The sequence below is a fragment of the Coenobita brevimanus genome, chromosome 30 (assembly GCF_032717465.1).
Source record: "Coenobita brevimanus isolate Jiangsu-jjx chromosome 30, ASM3271746v2, whole genome shotgun sequence".
NCBI lineage: Eukaryota > Metazoa > Arthropoda > Malacostraca > Decapoda > Coenobitidae > Coenobita > Coenobita brevimanus.
Genome location: NC_136983.1, coordinates 104,401 through 120,000, shown reverse-complemented (window position 1 = coordinate 120,000; position 15,600 = coordinate 104,401). Strand labels below are relative to the sequence as shown.

The window sequence follows — 15,600 nt, the reverse complement described above, 5'->3', positions numbered from 1 at the left end:
CTCCCTACGTGTCAACAAGTGGGTTGGTGGAGGGTTAGTGCCCCTCCCTGTAAAACAAATAACTCAAAGTCAAATGGCCACCCCTTATGGGATTATGGCGTCTGGCAATAGATAGATAGATAGATGTTAAGCCTAACACTGTCCATCCACGTGTCGACTGAGGTGTAATCATCATCATCATCATCATCAAATCCCCTTTTCCCTAACGTTGTAAGGAGAGTCCCACAAAAAAAAGAAGTGTTAGAAAAGAATTGACAATTATCATCATTATCATCATCATCATCACCATCCCAACTCCAATTCCCAACGAGGCGGTATGAGGCAGGATCCAGGATGAGAAACATACAAGCAGAACTATCATCATCATCAAATCCCAACGAGAAGGGGAGAGACAGGATCCTGAGACAAGGTGAAAACCCCAAATTAAGGAGTTATATCACATCATCAGCACCACCACCACCTGAACTGTCATTTTCACACTGCCTAAGTATGGGGTGTGGCAAATTCAGTGACAAAGAGAAAGAAAGCACCAATTCTCGAGACAAAGAAAGAGAAAACGCCAGATTAAGTCATCACCATCATCACCACCATCATCATCATCATCACCTACATCACCTCAGCCTAATTCCTACCTACAGAAGATAATACCCGTGAACCGTGTGGATTGCAGGACACCAATTCCTCCCATATATCATTGGAAAGAGTCGAGGACAGAACTACTTTCGTCACTTTAGGCGGTGTGTGACAGGATCGGCGTAGTGTAACATGAATTGTTATTACAGGTGTGTGTGTGTGTGTGTGTGTGTGTGTGTGTGTGTGTGTAGAGAGAGAGAGAGAGAGAGAGAGAGAGAGAGAGAGAGAGAGAGAGAGAGAGAGAGAGAGAGAGAGAGAAGGGGGGGGAGGAGTATAATATCCCCATCAATTAAGGCAACAGATGTGGTGGTATGTGGCAGGTGTGGGGGCAAAAAGAATGTGGTGGTGGGGAAGGGGAAGAGAGTAGGTGGGAGGGGGGGGGATGAGGTTGGGAAGGTGTGGTAGGACAGCAGTTCGTACCAACCAAGGCAACAGGTGTGGTAGTACCTGGCAGAACAACTGCAGCAAACTAATAAGCCTATAGGGGAAAAGTGTGGTGGTGTGAGGACACTGGGATTGGATGGAATGGGATAGGTTTGGTAGCATAACATTCCTACCAATTATAATGATAGGTGTGGTGCTGTGAGGTATGATAAGTGTGGAAAAAATGCATGGAGGAAATGTGTGGTAGTGGTTGTGGAGGGATGGGGAAGAGAGGAAACAAGGGAAGTTTGGTTGTGGTAGGACAGGTGGAGAGAAGGAATAAAGAGAGAGAGAGAGAGAGAGAGAGAGAGAGAGAGAGAGAGAGATGGGGGGGAGCGCATCATTGCTACCAATTAAGGATGCAGGTGTGGCAGTGGTAGGCTATGTGGTACACAGGTGGCCAGAGAGAGAGAGAGAGAGAGAGAATTAATAAACTGAGTAGCTACCTGACCATACTAGACCAACTAAAAATTTCACCTTAACCCTCTCATGCTCAAGACAGCTCTCAGTATTTCATTCCATCTATCACCAGACAATTCTATCCTGCAGTATGCATCGAACAATGCTTCATAAACTGGTAAATGGTTCGGCCAAGAATAAATGGCAGTTTGGGGTGAATGACACAAGCAGGGGGAATGAAAGGTGAAGGTGGCATGATGGGTGAATGAAACAGGAAGAATGAATAACTGAATTTAGTCAGATATTTAGACTTTTTCCTATACTTAAAAAAAAGGAGGGAGGGAGTGAACATTGCTAATAGGAGTGGAGCTGGAAACGTCAAAACAATATGCTTTTATGACCTGAAGACCTACTTGTCGAGACACCCTGGGCAGATAGATAGACAGCTAGACAGTAGATAGCCTAGGCTGACAGATAAATGGATACGTAAATACAGACGAAGAGATTAACAGCAACAGATACTGGTTGATAGACAGATGGTTGGATTTATAAACACAAATCATGATAGGTAGTTTGTGAGGCTTGTCACAAGAAAGCATGGATATTCTAGTCATTGATGATAAAAACAGCCACGTAGCTGCGTATAAGAAGTCTGCCTGACATCTGTATTTTGTGGTAAACACAGAAAATAAGAAAACTATCTATCTACCTATCTATCTATTGCCAGATGCCACAATCCCGTACGGGGTGGCCATTTGACTCTGAGTTATTTGTTTTACAGGGAGGGGCACTAACCCTCCACCAACCCACTTGACATGTAGGGAGCACGTATGGTTTGGTTATATGGTTACCACCCAGCGTTGTAAATGGCTTCTTGGCTTACAGGAAACCATTTGGCTTGTCACTCAATGTAAAGCCACCTGTAACGGAAAGAAAAGCATTAAGTAGTGACAGGAAAGATGGGAGAAATAGGAAGAGAGGAGGGCAGGCACAGAAAAAGAATGATAAAGGCTAAGCAAGAAGTAGGCAGCACTACATCAAGTGAGTGGATGATGGTCGCCACCACCTACCACTAATTACACTGTCACTAAAAGCAATATTCTAGTATGCTTAGGAAGCTTACAAACACATCTTTTTTCCTTACTGATTTATATCTGATTCTGGTCCATTACTATAATCTTGTGTGTTATTCATGCAATTTATGCTGATACTGAAAAGACCTAAGAAGCAAACCAGGGAATACTAATGAGAAGCTTGGAAAATGAATCATTATGGAAGAGGCGTCAGGGAGCCTCCTCACCCGATAAGAATATGGGCCTAAGAATCTATGTCCTCTGTATGTTCCTTATATAAACTAGGAAAAAAATTATGTGACTATTTGTTGTACTTTATGCAATCTGTTGTCACCCCTAGTTTTCTCAGTTTATTTTTAGGATTATTAAAAACTTAGACAAGTAAAACACTTCAGAAATTAGTGAAGAGAGAACCTGTATTTTTACACAGGAAAAATCATCAGAGAAAGTACCAATATGCCAGGAATCGAACCCTCATGTGACAAAATTAATTGTATGGGTATTCAGTCCTACATGAGGGCATATAGGATAAAAATCACCAAAAACATGAGGAAATTTGGTTGTGGGTAAACAGAATTTGTGATAAAGACTCAAGGGTGGATGACACTGAAATTGATGAAGCAGCACTGGAATGAGATGGAGGGATGGAGTAGTGAGGTTCAGTAAACCCTCAATATAATGAACCCCGGTATTGCGCATTTCGGATATAACGAAGTCAAATCTAGACCAAACTTCCCCCCGGATTTTGCAAACAAAGGTCGCTAAATGCAGGGGACGTTAGCAAATCAACCCACGGTGGCAACAGCATCCCTTCCTGGCACAGAAGGTGTACTTCAACAGCATCCCTTCCTGGCACAGAGGGTGTACTTCAACAGCATCCCTTCCTGGCACAGAAGGTGTACTTCAACAGCATCCTTTCCTGGCACAGTAAGTGTACTGTAACAGTACTACATTATACAGTATTGTATTCTTATTATGGGTGTTGTATTTACCGTATATGTACAACTTCATAAACCACTGAATTCTCCACGTACAACTCCACTGAGTTAGTTTAGGTTATGTTTGAGCACGCAGGACCAAACAACTCCCCTTATACAGTAAAACCTCAATATAATGGACTTCAATAGACTGGAATTCGCTTTTATCGGAATCGAGGAGCTATCGGACTAAATTCCCATACTGTATATCGGAAAATGTCCGATAAAGCCAGAAGCAGTCTGGACTGCCTGACCACTTCAGCTATGTTCACCACAATGAGGTAAATAAAAAACATGCTTATCAGTGTACAGTACAGTATTATTATATATATTATACCATTTGATAAATGTAGTGAAGGTATAACACAGTACATTATTGCACTGGTTGTGGAAACTGTTTAAAAACTGTTGGTGCAATCCGGACTAATGTCTGATATATCGGAAAAAGTCTGGATTAGCAGGGGGAAGTCTGGATGTCACTTTTATCGGAATTCTGCATTTTTCGGAGTGGCTTGGGCCTCAATTAGTCTGTTTTAGTGAGGTCCTACTGTATGGCGAAATGAGTTCGGTAATCCCTCGGAAATACCGAACCCGTCAGATACGGCAAACTTTCAGATACAGAGACCCTCCCCTCCCCCCAATTAGTTCATTATATCGAGGGTTTACTGTATATACGGTACATGAAAGAGGGGGGTGTAAGTTTGGGGTAGGGCAGCAAGATGGCAGGGGACAGGGCTACATGGAGGCATTCGGTCTGTGGCCATCCCTTATGGGATTAGGACATCTGGCTACCGATAGACAGATAGCATTGGCGTACAGAATCATGTCAACAGTCATCATTTAGTACGGTACCAACTGATACAATGATGTACTATACTTATCGTCTTGCCCTTGCTACCCCCAGATGATGATGATGATGATTATTGTTATTACTGGTATCATCATCATCATCTGGACTTCCTTTCCCACCCTAGGGCAGGGTGAGGAGTAGCAATGTCCAGACAGCCCAATCCAATGGGCCACGCTTCCATTCACTCACCACTGAAGCCCCCGGAATCCTGGATCTATCTGATATGCCAAAAACATTCACCACATTCTGCAGCTTCAAATAAACATTTCCTACTTAGTCAATCCAAATGCTGTCACATTAAAAAGGGATGCCAAATCCCTGATCATGCACTTCTCCTCACAATGTTCATCTAGCCAGCTCAATCTCTTGTCGGTTCCCTAGCCTCACTGACTTCCAAACCTCTCTTCCTCACACATTCATCCACCATATCTTTCTACCTTCTCCTTGGCCTACCTCGCCTCCTCCCTCCTTCAAATTCACTCAGACATACCTTTTTCACCACTCTATTGTTATCCATTCTCTCCACATGACCGGTAAATACCATCTCAGTACTCTCTCTTCAATTCTGGTGTCCACAGACTTCCTCACTCCGCATCTTTCACGAATCACATTATTTCATACCCTATCCACTCTCTGTACTCCACACACATTCCTCAGTAGTCTCATCTCCACTGCTCTCACTCTTGACTTTTCATTTTCATGCCACACCATAGTCTCATATCCATATGTTAAAGCTGGCACTAACACTCCTTCATGTAAGCCTCGTGCAGCTGCAAACACTCAAGCCTCTGTTTCTTATTGAGGCATTCATTGCACCAGCCACTTTCCTTTCTTGTATCACTCTACTTTCCACTTCTTTTGCGCATTTTCCTCTCTTTTCTATCACTAACCAGGTATCTGAACTCTCTCACCAAAGCCAGTCTCTCTCCATTCACTGTAACATCCCACTGGGAGCCACCTTCTCCCTCAATAACGATCACTTTACTCTTTTCTACATTTAATCTCAAGGCACGACGCTCACAGACATCAGAAAAACTCTGCACTAGTCTACAAAGTTCTTGTCCGGTATTTGCAAGTAGTACCGCTTCATCAGCATACAACAAATTTGAGATACTCCATCCATCACCATTCATTACCAATGTCATCTCCCTCTCAATTATTCGTGTTTTTACTTCTCTCAACACCCCCATCCATATACAGTATATACTGAACAACCATGGAGACATCACACAACCTTGTTGCACCCCCACACCAATCGTGAACCATTCACTTAGATGCCCATTAACCCTTACACATGCTTCAATACCACCATAAAAACTCTTGACAGCACCTAGCAGCTTACCATCTACAACATACTTGCGCAAAACCTTCCACAATCCTTCTCTGTCTACTTTGTCATATGCTTTTTTCCAGATCCATGAATGCCATAAACTCCTTATGATCCTTCTCACAAGCCTTCTCCACTACCGTACCTGTCTCTGCAAATATTTGATCCACACATCCTCTGCCACTGCTAAAGCCACCCAGTTCATCACTCACTAGGACTTCTGACATCTCTCTTACTTTCTCAATAATAATTCTTCCATATACCTTCCCTGCCACACTCAATAAACTTATGCTACAATAATTCTTGCACTCATTTTGCTCACCTTTCTTTTTGTACAGGGATACTATCACAGCTTTTTCCACTCTACAGATACAATTTCACTCATCCATGCCTTCTTACACATCTCCAACATGCACTTCATTCTGCTCTCTCCACTACGCTTAATCATATCTGCATACACCTCATCAAACCCCAGCTGCTTTCCCATTTTTCAGCCGCTTCACAGCGCTCTTCACCTATGCGAGTGTCTCTTTTTCTTGGTACTGCATCCCTTCTCTGCACACCCCCAAAACCAATAATGTTTACAGTTTCTCTGCTCTCTCTATTCTCATTCACCAGGCTTTCAAAATATTCTTCCCATCTGGTCATTATTATTAAGATCAATGGAGAGTTTTCTAATTGGAAGCATTAGATACAGTGAGACCTGGGCAGTAAAGGAAGAGGATATTTGCAGGCTCAAACGTACAGAAATGACAACGATTAGGTGGATGTGAGGTGCATCCTTGAATGCATGGCCTGTGGGGGCTGGGATTACGATGTATGAGTTAAGAGGAAGGATGGGACTGGAGCTTATTGGTGTTGTGATGAGGAGAGGTAAACAGGTAAACTGAGATGGTCTGTGTATGTGGAGAGGATTGGGGATGACAACTGGATGCAGAAAGTGAGAAATGTGAATGTTGGGGGTAGGGTTGCAAGAGGCAGACTGAAAAAGACCTGGGACGAGATCATAGAGTGTGATTTCAGGGATAAGGGACCGAATAAGGAGACTGCCAGAGATCGAGCAGCAGGGAGAGCCTCCATCAGGTAGCCAAAGAGGATGCATGCAAGCATGCTGGAGCCTTTGTAATTGGACGAATGAACCTCACTCCTTGCAGACCCATCCACTGCTAAATAAAATCGTTTGGTTACATTGTTCATACTTTTTATAACATCTCCAACATGCTTGCATGTATCAGCCTTGGTCACCTAATGGCAGCTCTCCATGCTGCTCGATCTCTGGCAGCCTCCCTATTCAGTATGGCATGAACAAGACAGCTAATGTAACTGAACTCAAGTGCTTAAGCATTTTATAGCATCAAGCCAACCATACACATGACTATCCATTATGGTACTAAATCCCTCAATACTTAATAAAAATGTTATTGCCAAATTTGAGTAAGTCAGAGGTTAATAACTAAAGAACACTAATAACATAAGCATATAAGCATCTGGCCTCAAAGCATCATTCAGCATCCAAAAATAAACCAATCATTAAAACGATATAAATAAGTTGATCCACCTCACTCCAAAAAGAACAAAATAGTCAAACAGCTCATACTGGTAATTAGTCAGCAAATATTCATACCAGTATATATAATTCATACCATCGTTTAAACAAGCTTCATCAGACTTGCATGTGGCGGCCCTAGACAACTAATGGCAGCTCTCCACACTGCTTGATCTCTGGCAACCTCCCAGTTCAGTTTCTTAGCCCTATGGTCACACTCTATGACCTCGTCCCAGGCCTTTTTTGGTCTGTCTCTCACAACCCTACCCCTGCCATCCCCACTTGTCACCTTCTGCACCCAACTGTCATCCTCCATCCTCTCCACATGCCCAAATCATCTCTATGTACTCATCACAACAACAGTAAATTCATGTCCTAGCCTTCTTCTCAACTCTTCAACTGCAGTCCTAGTCCCCCCAGGTGTTGTGTTCAAGGAAACACTACACATCCATCTAAACATTGTCATTTCTGTATGTTTGAGCACATGAATATCCTCTTCCTTTACTGCCCAGGTCTCCCTACCATACAGCATTGCATTCTTAACAAATGCCTGTGCATACAAATATCCCTTAGCAAGGAGGGAGAGCCCTCTCAATGTCAGGAGAGATGACAGCTCCCTGACCTTCCTACAAACACTCCTTTCCCTAGCCACACCTCCAGCACATAACATGTCACCCAAATAACAAAACTCCTCCACACACTCAAGAGACTCTCCAGCAAGATCAGTCCCTTCATGCCTGACAATCTCTACAGTACATAACATAATGCACACATGAAATCAGCATTATCTCAGTGTCTACCTCTAATACTATCTATCTATCTATTGTCAGACGCCATAATCCCGTAAGGGGTGGCCATTTGACTTTCAGTTATTTGTTTTACGGGGAGGGGCACTAACCCTCCACCAATCCACTTGCTGACACATAGGGAGCATGTATGGTTTGGTTATATGGTTACTACCCAGCACTGTAAATGGTTTCTTGGCTTACAGGAAACCATTTGGCTTGTCACTCAATGTAAAGCCACCTGTAGGCCTAATGGAAAGAAAAGCGTTAAGAAGGGACAGGAAAGATGGGAGAAATAGGAAGAGAGGAGGGCAGGCACAGAAAAAGAATGATAAAGGCTAAGGAAGAAGTAGGCAGCAGTACATCAAAGTGAGTGGATGATGGTCACCACCACCTAGCACATTAATACATTAAGAACAAATTTGGGAACACTAATCACATGAACATATATGACTGCAATGTGAAAATATTAACATGAATAAATATAAATGCAGCTAATGTCATCCTTAAGCATCATTCAGCATGTACCGGTAATATTAGCAAACCATCTTCATGAATAACCATCATGAAAATATCTACTCACAGAATATTAAAAAGTCATAGAATGCTCCATAAATATTTAAATTATATATTTTGTAAATGATAACGTTCCGTTCTAACCAACAATTTCACCTAAACATCACTCAGCATCCTTTACAAACTTCAAAAGAATGTAAAACAACCTAGGTGTTTACCCTCATACCTGTATAAAAATACAAAATAGTAATAAGTTAATTAAGATATAATATAGTAATAATAATAACAATAATAGCCATCATATGATAATTTCCCACTGCAACAAAGCATTTTTACTTTAATTTTGCCTAATATTACCATCTCTCCATCTAGAATCCTGGGTTGTAACACTATAGATTAATACTAGAATGTATTGAACACAAAGCAGTGAAATAAAAAGGATGTATGCTTAAGCCACAGCACTGTCTTTTTCTGCCACTGAGCTACAGGAAATAGGCTATGCTGCACAAGGACAACATTCTGGGCCAAGTTCGAGAAAAAACTAAAATAATTTCACATCTATGTGTCCCTTACTGACTTATTCTCAAGAATATTAATTAGTTGTTTACATTCATACACACTAGCTATGCAGCTACAGTGCTCAGGTTAATATGAAGCTACCGGTACCATAAGTGTGGTGTATCCCATGTCTGAATGAAATAAATGAAGCCAGGATTCCAGGGGCTTGGTAAGTCAGAGGGAGTGTGGCTTAATTAATCAGACAAACTTTGGTTATGATAGCATCTTCTACCATGTTTCTAGCTCTCTGGTTCCTACCTAACCCCACTTTTTGGTGTTATAGATGTCTGGATGAAGATGATTTAATACACGCAAATCCAGAAGTAATAACTAGATGAAGTAAAAAGGCATTTTTTAAAATTATTATTTCTCACAGTAACCAACAATGCATACTTCTGTATCCAATGTCAAGAAGCTATACCGTACATAAAGCTACTTTGACTAGTACAGTAATTACTCTAACCCTTTAAAGATAATAAATGTAACAGCTGTACAGCACTAGTCACAACCCCAGGCTCTCCTGTCCGTGAACTTGGTGGGCTGCAGGCCAAAGTTAGCCTTCTGCAATCTACCATCATTATTTTTGGGGGGTGGAGGGAGGAGACAGTGAGGATTTCGTGCAACTAAGCAGTTCTACCGCCCAATCATATCGATGTCTCACCTGATGAGGGCCCTCTTAGGCATCAAATAAAGTTTGTGAGCTGATAAAACGTAAATAAAGAAATTTTGGTTGCAACAAGCAATTTCGCCTCCACCCAACCCGCGGCATCCAATACATACCAATTGTTTAAAAAAAAATGCCTCTCTCTCTGCACAACTTTACTGAAAATCAGAGAAAAAAAGGCCATGGGAAGAGAGTAAACACTCGAAAAATACACTGAGGCGTTGAAATCCCGTTGTACGAATCCTCCAACTGACTACATCTCCGCCCGGGCTGACGAGATTCTTATCCAAATTGATAATATTCCTCCTCCTCATTCCTCTCTCTCCACCCATCCCGATAACAGTTACCAAGGAGTAGGACTAGACTATAACCTACCCTCTCGGAAGCTTAAACCATGATAAAAAGGTCACTGAAACGTAAAGCGGCGAAACATGAAACTTTGGGGGCGACGCCTACTGCCACCAAAGTTTCGGGGAAGCAAGACTTACCTTGTCGAGGCATTTCAATTCTTCCAGCGGATAGACCGCCTTCTCACACCTGGCGCACTTTTTACTCATATTCACGTTTAACTTCTACACTTATCTTATTCTTGACACTAGGGAAAAACACAAATTAAAGCGTAAATAAAGGGATATAAAGGGAAATTCCACGGGCGAGCGGTCAACACACCCTCCCAGTGAAGAATGCTCGAGGCAACTGGCTGGTTATAGCGGTGGCCGCCAGGAGGCTCCCCTGCCCAGTCTGAGCAACAGAAGTGAATCGGGGCGCGAAAATCCAAGGCATTTGATTAAATCCCTTTTAAAATTCAGAGCTTTTGAAAAAATCCTTGTGTATCACTGCAGTTTCATGGAATCTACCACGTCAGCTGACACTGGAAATACCTTATCTGACTAACAGACTCTTCACCTGAACAAGGCGCAAACTTGCCATTTTTTCTTCACTGAAAGTTGAGCTTTCTTTCAAAGATTTCCTGCACCTATAGGGCAGGCCGGGCCATACGTTGAGCATAGGTTGGTAACACCTCTTCCTTTTTTCTTTTTTGCATAATACACGATATCATTTACTTGTGCGTTATATTATATCGCTTTAATGTCGACATAGCTTGAATCAGTAATATAAGACGATGCTGAAGGCTAATGTATAGAATAAATAGCAAAGGAAAAGACGTTGTGACATTTCAAAAACCACTTAGTATGACCCTAAGTTCAAGATAAAATACAGCCACTTGCAACAGATACAGATAAAACTCCGTAATTATATCAGCACTGATAATGAGAGAGAGAGAGAGAGAGAGAGAAGGAGGAGGAGGGGAACTCATCGTTTCTTTCCTGTCAATGTGTCACACTCACACATTGTCTCCCGGGAAACAGAGAGAGAGAGAAAAAAAAAATTGTCTGTCTGTCTGTTACATTTCCTTCCTGTGACGTATTTTGACGTCACTATGACCTACCCTAATTAGGAAAAAAGATGAGTCAGATAGATAGATAGATAAATAGACAAACATACATACATACACAGCAGATAAATGCCGATGCAACATGCAGTCAGCCAGTGACAGATAGATAGACAGATAGGCGGACAGACAGACAACCAGATAGAAAAGTAGACAGATAGATAGACAAATACATACAGAGACAGATAGATACATAGATGGATAGATGCAGACAGATGTATCAGAGGCAAAGATAAATATAGATGTAGACAAAGATGACAGGTAGACAGATAGACAGGAAGATGGATAAACAGAGGTAGATATAGTAGTCAGACAGACCCGGGGAATTCTCTCTCTCTCTCTCTTTCTCCCGTTTCCTTCCTGTGACGTAAGCATGACGTCACTGACCTACCCTAATTACGAGAAAAATGAATGAGGTGTTTTCTGGGATTTGGTGGACGTTCCTAGTTAACAACCTTAGCAGAAGTAGAAACAGTGGTAGTATTACTAGTAGTAGTAGTGGTGGTGGCAGTAGTAGCAGAGGTGGTGGTCGTGGCATTAGTAGCAGTACTGAAGTAGTGGTGCTGGTGGTAGTGGTGGCAGTAGTAGCAGTATAATAGTAGTAGTAGCAGTAGGGGTGGTGTGATGGCAGTAGTAGTAGTGGTGGTGGTGGTACTAGTAGTATATATATATATATGCTTATCTATCTACATGCATGTACCTCTCCTTCTATCTATCATTTCTTAAGGAAGAGTGACATTGAGAGATGTCTGTGCTGATTGTTTTATTTCACAAGCCTGCCATCTCTCTTACACTGGTCGGGAGTTGGGTTAGGGATTCTGATGATGCTAGGGGAGGTAAGGTTTGAGATATTGATGATGATGATACTTGTCAAGCTGGGGATGTTGATGATGATGATAGTGGAGATCAGGCTAGGGATGTTGATGTGATGGTCAGTTATTGGCACGGCCCGTAGAACCCTTCGTAGCAGCAGAGTTTGTTAATGGTGGACTGTCCGTCATACATCCACGGCCCGTCGCACAGATTGGCATATCCGTAGACCTGAGGGGAAAAAATAGAGGTTAGGATCAGTAACATCTCTTCCTTGGCGATTTATATATGCTATTGGCATATCTGTAGACCTGAGGGGAAAATTATAGAGGGTAGGATCCGTAAAACCTCTTCCATGGCTATTTATTATTGATTCTGGCACATCCGTAGATCAGGAAGAAAACTAGAGGTGCCCCTAATATCTCTTCCTCAGAGATTTAGTTCTGTTCTTGGCATATGCGTAGACCTGAGGGCAAAATAGAGGTGGGGAAACGTGTTGTGTCCAGAATGAAGGGTAATAGAGTTGTTCCGAGCATGAGAGGGTTGATCTACGTTTGGCTGGGTTTTACACCAGCTGTTTATACAGAACAATCCAGGTTTAATACCTTAATGCTAAGTGAAAGAATAAAACTATAATTGTATTAAAATAGCTTGGGGGGGGGAGGCTAGGCTTACGATTGAAGAGTTGAGAGGAAGGATGGGCCTGTGATGAGGAGGGGTAGACTGAGATTGTTTGGGAGGAAGGATGGGACTGGAGTGTATTGGTGCTGTGGTGACCAGGGATAGATTGAGATGGTTTGGGAGGAAGATGGGACTGGAGTGTACTGGTGCAGTGGTGACGAGGGAAAAATTGAAAGATTGAGATGGTTTGGGAGGAGGGATGGGACTGGAGTGTATTGGTGCTGTGGTGACAAGGGAAAGATTGAGATGGTCTGGGAGGAGGGATGGGACTGGAGTGTATTGGTGCTGTGGTGACCAAGGATAGATTGAGATGGTTTGGGAGGCAGGATGGGACTGGAGTGTACTGGTGCAGTGGTGACGAGAGAAAGATTGAGATGGTTTGGGAGGCAGGATGGGACTGGAGTGTACTGGTGCTGTGGTGATGAGGGAAAGATTGAGATGGTTTGGAAGGAAGGATGGGACTGGAGTGTACTGGTGCTGTGGTGACCAGGGATAGATTGAGATTGTTTGGGAGGAAGGATGGGACTGGAGTGTATTGGTGCTGTGGTGAGGAGGGGTAGATTGAGATGGTTTGGGAGGAAGGATGGGACTGGAGTGTATTTGTGTTGTGATGCGGGTGGGTAGGTTGAGATAGTTTGGGAGGAAGGGTGGGGCTGGAGTGTATTTGTGTTGTGGTGAGGAGGGGTCGAGATGGTTTGGGCATGTGGAGAGGATGGATGACGACTGGATGTTGTAAGTGAGATGTGCGAAAGTCGGGGGTAGGATTAAGAGATGCAGAAAGAAAAAGGCCTGGGACTAGGTCATAAAGTGACCTCAGGGATAAGGTACTGAACAGGAAGGCTGCCAGAGACCGAGCAGCGTGGAGAGCCGCCATTAGGTAACCAAGGCTGACGGCTGCAAGCATGTTGAAGCCTTTACGTACGATATGATACGATTCAAATAAACTTCATTAATCTTATGATAACAGGCAAACTAGTGGACCCCTTCTGTGAGGAGGCCTGGACAGCTAACCATGGCCTGTATTCTGGTCGGTTAAGGAAGTTCTGTAACTTCCCTTCCTAAGCAGTTTGTTTTGTTTTTACACCATACCGTCCTAGTCTGCGTACTAATAATCCTTCAAACATCGCCATACACTACATCAACAACGTACAATTGGATATCATCCAGGCATATTCACAAATAAATCGCTAAGGATGAGGTGCTTGGGAGCATCCTTACCAGACAAGAACGTCCACCTCTAAGCCAGCACTGGTGGTTGTGTGGGAGGCAGGGGGAACCATGAGTCCAAGTGGTATGGTGTGGTGTGGTGTAGTGTAGTGTAATATAGTGTGTAGTGCAGTGTAGTGTGAAGCAGTGCAGTGTGGTGAAGTATAGGAAATCCAGTGTGATGTGGTGTGGTGAGGTGTGGTGTGATGTGGTGTGGTATGGAAGTGTGAGGTGCGGTGTGGTAGTGTGTAGTACGGTGTAGTGCAGTGTAGTGTAGTGTAGTGTGGTGAAGTATAGGAAATCCAGTGTACTGTGGTGTTGTGTGGTATGGTGTGGTGTAGTGTAGAGCAGTATTGCCTAGTGTTGTGGTGTTGTAGTGTAGTATGATGTAGTATAGTGCAGTATAGTGAGGTAGTAGGTGTGGTAATACTCACAGTAGCTCCAAAGATGTTGTGGATGCCATTGCTGTTCAGCATGTAGAGGCAAATCTCCTGGCCGACCTTGTAGCCATTCTCGGTCTCGTGGTTCAAGTCCCCACCACCAGTCAGACGATCGAACTGGCAGAGGGAAAAAAAGTTTATCATCATAATTATCAACACAGACAGACAGACAGACACACACACATAGCAGACAGACAGACAGAGAGTTAAGTAAATGTCCAATACCATACCTCATTGGCACAGTGGATCTTGCAGATGTTAACGGCATCACAGCTGTCAATATCGATGGGATCCAGCGTGAACACTTTATGCACTTCATCCTCCATCTCTACAAACATCCCACAGGCACAGTTAGGACGGTCCCTCGAAGCTGGGGTGGCGCTGTAAACGGTTAAGGAAGGGATGAGACAAGGATAGACAAGGAGAGATACTTTAGTCCTGTACATCCAACTCTACACACATCCCACAGGCGCAGTTAGGACGGTCCCTTTTAGAGCTGTAAGGGAAACGAGGTGTGGGGAGGGAAAACAGACCATTCAGTCCTTCACTGCGATGGTCAAATTTTTATGCCAGTTGGATTACACAATTATTATTTTTTTTTTTTCAGCTTAAGTGGCTGTGTTGAAAACAGGTTTGTCCAAAGAGAAAGAACCAGAGGCCACAAGTCTGCGAGAGAGAGAGAGAGAGAGATGGACAGACAGACAGACAGAATCGAAATCCGTTCCTTTCAGATGCCCGGACACTGCATTTGAAGGACTGGAGGTCATAACCAGTGGGAAATACAGAGGTAATACATGTGATCATGTGAAAGGGCTTTGGGAACTGGATGAGGGAAACCACCTGACTAAGGCAGTGAAGGCGCAGAACAGATCGCTATGAGGGAAGCGTTACGAGATATCCATGTAGAGCCACTTAGTCTAATGGCCTAAAGAGAGATTTGTACCTGACGATGGCGGCGAGGGCAAGGACGAGAGCAAGGACCTTCATGATGGTGGTGTTAGAGGTGTGGCGGGCAGGGCTATGCTTCCCAGGCCTAATATATAGTCCAGAATGTGTGTCACGCGGTGATAGGCACATGGGAAATTAACACCTGTCTGATTTACACAACATTATAACCTTCACCTCTTACTCTATATAGGCCTTACGTGTGTGTGTGTGTGTAAGTGTGTGTGTGTGTGTGTGTGTGTGTGTGTGTGTGTGTGTGTGTGTGTGTGTGAGAGAGAGAGAGAGAGAGAGAGAGAGAGAGAGAGAGAGAGAGT

The 15,600-nt window shown here is 43.2% G+C and overlaps 2 protein-coding genes across 2 annotated transcripts in view; both read right to left on the bottom strand.

Annotated features, from left to right (window-relative positions):
- The window catches only part of Lasp (LIM and SH3 domain protein Lasp), a 63,687-nt gene extending 53,367 nt beyond the window's left edge, over positions 1 to 10,320 (bottom strand). Inside the window, exon 1 of the mRNA XM_080268840.1 lies at positions 10,240 to 10,320. Within this exon, the coding sequence (XP_080124966.1) occupies positions 10,240 to 10,308 (69 nt within the window). The 5' untranslated portion in view covers positions 10,309 to 10,320. The remainder of the gene's footprint in view (positions 1 to 10,239) is intronic.
- Positions 10,321 to 12,140: 1,820 nt separating this feature from the next.
- LOC145395192 (uncharacterized) lies at positions 12,141 to 15,328 on the bottom strand. The gene is made up of 4 exons (XM_080268881.1): positions 15,285 to 15,328; positions 14,572 to 14,722; positions 14,336 to 14,458; positions 12,141 to 12,245 (listed from the first exon to the last, which is right to left on the bottom strand). Exons 1-4 carry the CDS (start codon positions 15,326 to 15,328, stop codon positions 12,141 to 12,143), a joined length of 423 nt encoding a protein of 140 aa, XP_080125007.1.
- Positions 15,329 to 15,600: the final 272 nt, after the last annotated feature.